The 9,682-nt window shown below is 44.1% G+C and overlaps 3 protein-coding genes across 4 annotated transcripts; 1 reads left to right on the forward strand and 2 right to left on the reverse strand.

Annotated features, from left to right (window-relative positions):
- Positions 1-563: 563 nt before the first annotated feature.
- On the forward strand, positions 564-1,183 carry LOC126568900 (keratin-associated protein 19-2-like). Of its 2 annotated transcripts, none has more exons than XM_050225579.1 (2): positions 564-864; positions 935-1,183. In XM_050225579.1, exons 1-2 carry the CDS (start codon positions 644-646, stop codon positions 1,080-1,082), a joined length of 369 nt encoding a protein of 122 aa, XP_050081536.1. In that variant the 5' UTR covers positions 564-643; the 3' UTR covers positions 1,083-1,183. The 2 variants fall into 2 exon arrangements, with proteins under 2 accessions (XP_050081536.1, XP_050081537.1); XM_050225580.1 differs by having other exon boundaries at positions 573-854; positions 946-1,183.
- Positions 1,184-2,697: 1,514 nt separating this feature from the next.
- Positions 2,698-3,662, reverse strand: LOC126569477 (uncharacterized). Its single transcript, XM_050226580.1, has 2 exons — positions 3,558-3,662; positions 2,698-3,157 (listed from the first exon to the last, which is right to left on the reverse strand). The coding sequence occupies exon 2, from the start codon at positions 3,129-3,131 to the stop codon at positions 2,733-2,735; it is 399 nt and encodes a 132-aa protein (XP_050082537.1). The 5' UTR covers positions 3,132-3,157; positions 3,558-3,662; the 3' UTR covers positions 2,698-2,732.
- A 1,224-nt stretch (positions 3,663-4,886) lies between these two features.
- On the reverse strand, positions 4,887-5,480 carry LOC126570426 (keratin-associated protein 19-2-like). Its single transcript, XM_050228166.1, has 2 exons — positions 5,297-5,480; positions 4,887-5,215 (listed from the first exon to the last, which is right to left on the reverse strand). Exons 1-2 carry the CDS (start codon positions 5,478-5,480, stop codon positions 4,887-4,889), a joined length of 513 nt encoding a protein of 170 aa, XP_050084123.1.
- Between the last annotated feature and the right edge of the window lie 4,202 nt (positions 5,481-9,682).

The following is a 9,682-nucleotide window of genomic DNA, read 5'->3' on the forward strand; positions in this document are numbered from 1 at the left end:
GCAGCCACCACCGGCGTGCTGAAGGTAAACAACCTAACGCAATCGATATTGAGGGTTTTTCAACGAAATTGGTCCAGTTCCATTGGTGGTCCATCCACACGCATTTAAACATAACAATAACAGGTTTGTTTTCTGTCCTATCGTTGATCTCTTTCGACCGTTGCCGGGCCCCCGGTTGTACACAAGTTGCCCTTTCCGTTAAGCTGCAAAACATGATGGGTACCATCGGCACCGGCATATGCATCTGTTGTGTCCAGTTCGGGCGATTGCAATAAACGCGACCAACGATTGACGTGTTGGGGGAGGCGAAGGTGATTGCGTCGCGGGCGTATAGTATCTTGTTTGCTCTGCCCACAGCACCAGGAAGATGCCGTCTGATGGCTGGGAGCACGTCGTGCTGATGACAAATGATACGAATACACCACACATACGCACACACATAGCTCACCGATGCTGTAAAGTTTTTTCAAGCGCCGCAAAAATCCCAGAACCGGGACGCTCCGCTGATCAGCCGGCTCCGAAGGGCGAAGTATAAATACGACAACAGGATTTCTAGCTGGCTTAAAGCGAACCAGAACGCCCAGCGCGAAGCATACATTCCGAGTCGAGTCGAGAATAACGAGTGAGTGAAAACGAAAGCAAGATGAAAGTGTATCTGTGCTGTGCGCTGGTAATGTTGGCCATTGTGGCCCTCGAAGCATCACCCGTCGAGAGTGAGACAGCGTTTGTGGATCCTTCGCTCGTACCGCAGGCCTTTAATCCGGAGGATGCGGAAGTCGCGTACGTTGAGGGTGCCGACAGTGAGGCGATCCGCGAGAAGCGAGGGGGTCATGGATACGGCAGAGGTTACGGTGGTTATGGCGGGTAAGTGATGATCAACAAAATGGAGAACATCGATCGCCTCGAGCCTTTCATGGTCAAACATCAATTACAGATACCGTGGAGGATATGGCGGGTATGGTGGCTACGGATACGGAGCTGGATACGGAGGTGGTTTCGGAGGATATCATGGCGGTTATGGACGCCGGCACGGTTATGGTGGATATGGCGGAGGGTATGGCCGAGGATTTGGTTTCTACTGAACCGGCAGCCGGCACGGAATGTGAGGAGGAGAGCTCAAACAAATAATTGCAGCATGTGATCAAAGAAATAATAAAAAACAAGTGTGATTCGAAATAGCATACTCTACATGCATAAGGCACTTAGTTTGTCAGTAAAATGCAAAGAAAACGAGCTGAAAGAAATGTATGCCGAGTTTTCGAGTAGCGAAGAATAAGTGTTTCAGTTCACTTTCAGTAATGAATTCAATTTAATGGTTTGCATTTATTTTTACATCCTTTGTTCAGCGAAAAATCTTTCATAAATATTAAAAAAAGAGAATCATTTGGAATAAAACTGAAAATATTTTTGTGCATCTCGCCATTTTAAAACGTGATGTCCAAAAGCAACGGTTTCAATTGCTGGTCTCTATCGTATCATTAAAAAAATTGAACTATTCACTTGAATTTAGGTACTTTGAAAAATTAGTGATTTATTGAAACAATGTCGACTCTTATATCTCAGATGATCGAGCATGATGCTACGATAGTCACTGCAAAAATGTATCGAATACTCCGCAAGATTTATATCCTTTTTATAGACATATTTTTTGTATATTTGCTTGAAACTGCGGGCCTATGTTGCTGAACAATTTTAGTTCCATATGCCATTCACGAAAAAAACTCAAGTCTCATCGCTTTATCATAAGAAAATAATCAAAAATACATCCTTTGACCCGAATAAACGTTAGCTGCCCTTTGAATCAAACATTAATGGGCATATTTCTCTTCTAAACGTTTACCAATTTAAACGGTTTTTGCGTAAACTGGTTCTCTCTCAGCGCGCTTTCTCCGCTTCTGCCCACGATCATCGGATGGTAATTGGCCACTAGCTACATTCAAGAAATGCGCAGCGTGGAGTCGAATGAAATGCACAAAATTATTGCTTTGTCATCTAAAGTACGCACACTGGCCATTCATTCATAAATCGATAGTCATCTAACGGAACAGCCTGAGTCAGGTGCTTCCCCGTCTACACATACTTCATATAGCGGCGAGGAATCGTGACAGGTTCGAAAACGATGTCCCGCGATGATACCGCTGATGACATGGGATTGTTTTTTTCTTTTTTTTCTCAAACATTGTTACGGAATGTGTTTACAATTTGCAGAGGCATGCAAAGCATACGCATGCAAACAAAAAAGAACGATTAAGTAGATAAATATTTCATCAAGAACTGCATTGCAGCAAATCTTCTTTCATCATGGCATCTTGTAACAAATCATCGATGATGGAAGGCAAACAAATTAACCAGAGCATGACCAAATTCCCACGCACAACTACTAACTACAGACCAGTTTCTCAATCTTCTCTCTGTGGGAAATGTTTCTCATTCGCGGTTTTGGGCAATACAATAGGAAGCGAAGCCGCATTGCTGCACCTCCAAATGTCCCAGAACGGCCTTGACCCAAAGTGATGCAATAAGTGTGATGAAATTTGAAACTCTCGTCGCTTCGCCTGTCACTGCCTTCGCAATGGCTTCTTCTAGAGGTACCAATTATAAGTCATCGAAAGGATACTAGTTAACATTAATAAATAACAAAACTAAAGTCGGAAGTTCAACAAGTTCTTATTCAAAATATTTATTGCTCACATCCCCATGAACTGCTTTGTACCTAATTCGTTTTCAACTTCTTAAAAGTACGGACCATAACCACCGCCATAACCATAACCACCTCCGTAATGGTAACCGTAGCGACGGTATCCGTAACCGTAACCGGGGTATCCTCCGTATCCATACGAAGGATAGCCACCGTAACCATATCCAGGGTAACCACCGTAGCCGCCAAAGCCACCACCAATCAATCCGACGCCCACACCGAAGCCCAAGCCACCGAAGCCAATGTGTCGCTTCTGGCGTGCCTCCTCATCGGTCGATCGTTCGACTGCTGCCTCGGGCTCGGGCACCAGCTGAACTATATCCAGTGGCTGGGCGACACTCTGCGTTTGCGGCTCATCGACCTTCTCCACGGGCAAGGCCGCCGCGAACACCACGAGGCAGGCAAACACAAACATGCACTGATGGACCTTCATTCTCGCCAAAGATTGTCGTTTGTTTCCTGCAATTGAATTGGACTAACATTAACACAGTTGTCGGAACACGAATGGCATTATGAGTGGACTGAAAAAGGAATCAAATGTAGTCCTTCAGATGGAACTAGAGCACGATCACATAACCAAACTTTTGTGAAACTTTTGTGAAAGAAATTCTCGTTCTCTCATTGTCTGTTTCTGTTTTAAAACGAGACCGAGCACTATACAACTCGCCGCCCACGATCACCGTGAACCACTGTCAACGACACCAAGACGTTGTTTATCTGTTTGTTCGGTCCAGACAGAACCTGCGCACAAACACTCAAGTTAGCACCTTATTTAACGTGATCACGACGGATTCTACAAGTCACTAAGCCAGAGCACACTAGCTAGCTGCATGAGCAAGTAACCTCGATTGGCTCTTACCTAAGGCAGAAGAAAAGCTTCGAAGAGGTTCGATAGTTCACTGGACAACTGCTTTCCCTGCGAGGATCCTCGAAGGTTCCTTCTTTCCTGTTCGATGGTCAGCTTTGGTTTGATTGCTGCACTGCGGTGCTCGTTTCATTTTTATAGATCCAACCAACCTGCCGCAAAATCAAAGAGGTCGGCAAGAGGTAGCGAGAGAAAGAGAGTTGACGCGGGGGACCGGTCGCGAGATCATGTGACCTCGGCGCGTGGCTAGGGAATGCCCGTGGCCACGGGAAGGGATCATGTGAACGAACCGAAGCAAGAAGCAAGAGATCTGTTGCTGTCTGCTCAGCCTCCGTCCAGCGAGAGACGCGGGAACGAACGTTTTGCTACAATTCGGACGGCACTGCGATGAGATGGGGCGGTGGTTGAACTGTTGGCGGTGGGCATCGAGATGCTTCCATGCTCTGTAGAACGTCGGTGACCGCGTCTTTGTTTCGGGTGAAACCATCTGCACGATTGTTTCGGTTTGGATCAAGGAAAGGGAAGTCAATGTATTATCTTCGCTTCGGACGGTGGTCTCTTTCTATTGTGAATTTAATTACTGTCCGTTGTATTAGCGGGCACGCTTAGGGTTGTTCGATCTTCGACACGATGGTATTGTTGTTGTTGCGGCTGTTTTTGTTATCGTCAGGAATTTCCTGAGGTTACATGAGGCTAATGGGTTTGCTTAGTTCCGTCAACACAACTCGGGTCACAGGCTTTTCGGTTTCGATTTGATACGTTCTACGGTGGGCAGGCGATTTGTTTTCAGTTACAACGTACTGTTCGACCGATCAAAGGCTTTTTGGAGATCCGGATGTTATTGCCATTTGTAGACGAGGGCCATTATCTAAGCTGGCGCAACATTCGAGTCGTTGGCCATTTTAATTAGCCTTTAAACCACGCACGATTCCTTTCAATCAAATTTTTGTTCTTCTATTCGTTTTTCTTTCCTCCATTTATGCGGAGCGTAAATGTGATGAAATTGCAAGAATTTGCAGCAAAAGCTTGGTAATTTTAGAATAATGAATTATGTTAATGTAGTTTATTTTATCCCTTACGATCTTTAAATGTTTGTATACGATCGCGATCATCCATACATCCATCCAGCTACTAAGCATTGCAATAATTGAATCGATACGAATTTGCTCGAAGATTTCTTCATTTCGAAGTGCATTTCTTCTCAAACACCAAAGCCAACATGCTTCGATTAAATGAGGAAGAGATTTTGAAATATTTTGCAAAGTAGTAAGCTTTATTATCAGTCATCCGTTGGCGTCATTCGTGAAAAATCATTCATACCCTTCAAATGTAAAGTCCTCGATTGTATCCTCCAAGCTGATTGCCATATCCGTAGGGGGTCTGAATCGCACTCCAGCCATTACTGTACGGATAGACGCCGCTCTGGCCAACTCCGTATCCAGCGTGGGCTCCTGGATATCCGTAGCCCCCAAAACCGCCTCCCACAAATCCTCCAGCACCACCGAGCCCAATTCCTCCCACACCTCCAATCGTTCCAACACCGCCATAACCGTTCAAACTGCTGGCGTACGGATTGTAGGGATTGTACTGGTTATGCTGGAAGCTGTAGGGATTGTACTGTGTTGCGTACGGGTTGTAGTTGTATCCAGTACCTATAGAGAGCAGAAAAAAATGGTTTTGGTTTTTAGAAACGATCCCAAGGAACAACACCGAGCCATTTGGCTGCCACTCACCGAGATAGCTTAGCTCTCGGGATCTTCTCTCCGGTACGATTTGATCGTTGCGAACTCTTGCTTCTATCGGTTGCAGAAACGAGGCCAACGATGAATCCTTAGAACCAGCGATATCATCTCGATCCGTTGACGTAGCGTGGCATGAAGCAGCCACCAACGCAAACAGGAGCACCATGGACTTCATTGCTGAGTTCTGGACAACGGATTCACAGTACAATCCTTGCAAGCACTTGTCACTATCGGGACTGTTGTCAGAAAAGTAATGTCTTCTTGGAGCTTGGAGCTTCCTTTAAATACTTATTGTTGGAGAAACAGCTGCTCGTTGTCAAACAACAGTGTGCATTGTTCAAGTGACAAGCAAATTACATCACAATCTTCCAAACTTTTTCTTTCAAGGGCAGACATTGTTCTGAGCTTTGCATGCCATGGCTTTGCAGCGTTAGCGCACTGACCAGTGTAAGCATGTTTGAAGCCCCTAAAAACCCCGTGGCTCATAAAACTGATAGGCTATAAATCCTTTAACAATTCGTCTGTTTCACATGCTCCCGCATACACATTGTCCAAGCCAGGTGGACAAAAGTGTCTCAAGAGGTAGTTGACTCAACCCAAAATTTGAATGAGATGCTGTCGGTGTGTCGCTGGACGCTACCATGCGGTTGAAGCCCTGCACATACCATCTGCAGACGGCAGTGAGCGCACGTAATCACGCGACTCAGTCCGGCTAGTGTGCCGAACCGCCACTACTATCTCCCTATGTCGGTTTTTTTTTTTCAATCGCTTTTTGGGAAGTGCTTTAATGCTGCCGGTTTCAACTTGACATTGGACTCGTGGCAGTCACATTACGTGGCGCCGACAGTGATTCATCGGGGGGCGATGGACGGGCCGGCCGGAATTAGCATGTTTCGTTCGAGTGGCGCAGTTCCTCGGCTGACTCTCTCGGTCTATTTGAAAGTCTCTGTTGATTCTTGCACGCGTCGGAGATTTTTTATTTTATTTTCGTACCAGATGGACGAAAATTTCGACCGTAAACAACAATTTATGAGATTTGAGATGAGGAATCAAATTCTATCAAATAATTTCCTCAGTATTATTTTGGTTAAGTATAAAATGTTACAAAATTTGCATGTTGCATCGACAGTTTATGATTTAACATAAAATTACAACATCCATGCATCGACATTGACGAGATAGTAATGAATCATTCGCCACTGTTGATCCGGTGCTCGTAAATGTGGTGTCCTTGCCCTCAGATAAAGGTAAACATCTTTCTGGGTTTTCCCAGCTCGTGTTGGTTTTATTTCGGATATCGAAGATTGGATCGAATTCAAGGTTCGTCGCTTGCCAGAGTGTGCTCAAGTCTTTTGTTTCAATGCAAGAGATCAACTCAAAAACAGCCCTTACTATTGAGAATACATGGAATGCAATGAATGTCCGGTGCTGTATACAACTAGATCAACATTTTGATCATATCATCATCATGATAACGAAAATGCAATTGAACACATGCAGTGCTCAACAGTAGCCACCTCATGATGATGACACACAACATAGATGACAACTACCCCCGGGGGTTTTTACCAATTTCCAATGATTAGCATTTATTGCAAATTAACACCTTTGTCACGATTGTCACGATGACGGTGAGAAAATTCTCATGACGCTTCTGCTGGCTTCGTTCAATGTCGGTCAGCCAGCCAAGAACGCAGACGATCGCGACGCTCGAAGCACTTACACTTGCAATACTTCCCCGAGCGGCTACGGTACCGGCAGCCATCGCGTTCGTATTCGCCTCTTTCGTCACTGCTAGAGCTGGAATCACCGTGGCTTCTGGAGTGTGACCGATCGTCACTGCCGAATGCTCGGCCCAATATTTCACGCACATGATCAGCGGCAGTATGCGGTTGTTGTTCCAGTGTACCCTTCAATTCGATAGCGATTGTCACATGGATTGCACTGATGCACAGCAGCACCAGCAGCAGCAACACCAAGGGCAAGCGATCGATCTGGTAGGGAGTCCGTGATGGCATTTTGCTGTCGCGGTCGAAATGGAACTGAACTGGAACAGTGATACGGTGTTGGCAATATAGACGATTTTTGTCGGTTTCGATGCCCAATGTTGAAATTTCGGTAATTATATCTTTCATCGCAGTGGTGCCGTGGATAATTACCCTGCTCATCATCTGATTTATATAGCATCCGATGGGAATGCGGACATTAGGGGCAGCTATAGGTGGTGCGCTTGCATTTGCTAACGTAGCGATTAAAAACAAAACATCTTATTCCAGTTTAAATAACTTTTGTCAGCTTTTTTATTCCAGTTTAAATATAATAATAATTGTCGTATTTTTTTTTGAACTGAACCAATTTGAACCAAACTCTTCGGCATGCAAAGTAAAGCTGACTCATTTAACCCGGAAGTGCGCAAAAACCGAGCACAAATGGGTTGACCCTGCGGCGTGGAAAATCATTTAAATGATCACACTTCCGCCCAAAAATTTCCACCCACAGAGCAACGATGAAGGACACCAGTTCAAGTGCGTTCGGTTAAGTGGATCTTTCACGCTCGCGGCAAGCATATGTCCGCACCCAGCCGGGGCCATGTCATCGCTCTCTCAATGACAAACTTAGTCAAAGATAGTTTGCTGCTCAATCATAAGGTCTGACGCGTTTCGCAAAAGACGCTAATTCCCTTTTTGCCGATGTTCAATGGCATGCCGCCGCCTAGTTTACTCACGTGCAAAATAGATTAGCGGCGAGGTGTGCGTGTGATTAGGCGAATGATGTGTTTGCTGAACAATCAATCGGCCTATAAAAAAAAGGCAAAAACCAACCGATTTAAGGGAGGAAAAATCAGTTAGTTATGATCGGAACCTTCCAGCTGAGTCATTTACGTTGTCATCGTAATTGATGTCATCACACTGTGCTTAGTACAAAATGTTTCGATAAGAACGTTTTGATATGAAAAGGAACATTCGGTTAAACTCAACCGTTAAACACTAAACACGTTTTATAATTTCTCCTTGATGCACATTCGCGACCTCGATTAGTTAAAAACACATTATCACGCATTCAACCATGAAATCAATATGCTCGTTTTAATAACATTTAATTGTTGAAAACCTCGAACGCCAAACATAGTGAGAGCTTCTTTCGTTATTTCCAACGACGCTAAACGTTAGTAAAGTTCAAAATGCTGGCCCCATCAGTACTGTTTTGTGCAGTTGTGCTGTTCGTTTCGGCGAATGCATTACCGCCGCGTCCCAGTGCTTATCCTGCGAAGAGTACAGGCAAGACGGCAAACCGTTTGGTGTTCAGAAACGTCCCTATACCCGAGACGATGCGTGAGCAACGCGACGCCAGCGATACTTTAATCCGCAAACGACGCACCTTTGACATTGGCGGTGTACTGAAGAGCATCGGGGTGGATGTGAACTTGGGTGGACCGGAGCTGGCCTTTAACGCACCCAACATCTCCATCCAAACACCGCTCGGGCAGATTGGATGCAGCGAAAGCAAGCGCTCTCGACGTGACGGTGGGCGGAAGAATAACGCGGAATCACTCGAGAGTGATGAGAAGGGTTCGGTTAATGTTTCATTCTGAGCACCGTCGGGCTGCCCGTGTTACTACCGCTATCGTTGCTACTAATGTACTGCTAGGCTATTTTTGTAGTTGAATAAATGAAAGAATGATTGGGTTTAGCTGTTTCATCCATTTGTCTTTAGAAGTATGGGTTTTATTAAAGAAAATAAATGTTTTGGGTGGAAATACTGCAAGGAATGCCCTACTTTGTGTCATTTGTAGGATGTATCATGATGTATCAGCGAATGAAAAGGTGAGCTTAAATATTATGCATGAAATTGAATAAACCTACCCTAAAATGTTTTATTCAGATTGTGCGAGGTTTCGCTTATTAATTCATTAGTAATTGTTTCTTTAATAACTCTAAAGTAAAATCGATGAGCCTGAGTTACATCTTTTCCCTAGTACTGTTGCCAATATTCAACCATTTAAATTTATAAATTAACTAAACATACGGCTCGTCCGTCCTTATATATGTTAAAAAAATTATAAATTAAGAACTATGTGTTAGTTAGCACAATAAATCTAATAAATTACAGGAATAAGTAAAATAGTAAAACGACAAACAAATAAAATTAGTTAACAATAAAAAAGATCTACTCAATTATGCTTCTAAAATTAATACATTAACTAACATTAAAATAAGAAAACAAAGTATAAGTAACAAAACGGACTCAACAAAACAATGTATACGAATTTGTTTTGCCCTTGCTTACGTATTATACTATACTACTACTTCAGTATATCCGGCAATGCGTCCAACAAAGACAGGAAAAGCGTTGATCATATGAATCAATGAACGGCCT

Source organism: Anopheles aquasalis, chromosome 2, assembly GCF_943734665.1.
Source record: "Anopheles aquasalis chromosome 2, idAnoAquaMG_Q_19, whole genome shotgun sequence".
NCBI lineage: Eukaryota > Metazoa > Arthropoda > Insecta > Diptera > Culicidae > Anopheles > Anopheles aquasalis.

Excerpts from the sequence above, each read along its gene's own strand:
- LOC126568900 (XM_050225579.1), top strand. The coding sequence starts at position 644 with ATGAAAGTGTATCTGTGCTGTGCGCTGGTAATGTTGGCCATTGTGGCC. Across the intron at positions 865-934 it reads GGTTACGGTGGTTATGGCGG|ATACCGTGGAGGATATGGCG; the intron begins GTAAGTGATGAT and ends CATCAATTACAG.
- LOC126569477 (XM_050226580.1), bottom strand. The coding sequence starts at position 3,131 with ATGAAGGTCCATCAGTGCATGTTTGTGTTTGCCTGCCTCGTGGTGTTC.
- LOC126570426 (XM_050228166.1), bottom strand. The coding sequence starts at position 5,480 with ATGAAGTCCATGGTGCTCCTGTTTGCGTTGGTGGCTGCTTCATGCCAC. Across the intron at positions 5,216-5,296 it reads CCGAGAGCTAAGCTATCTCG|GTACTGGATACAACTACAAC; the intron begins GTGAGTGGCAGC and ends TGCTCTCTATAG.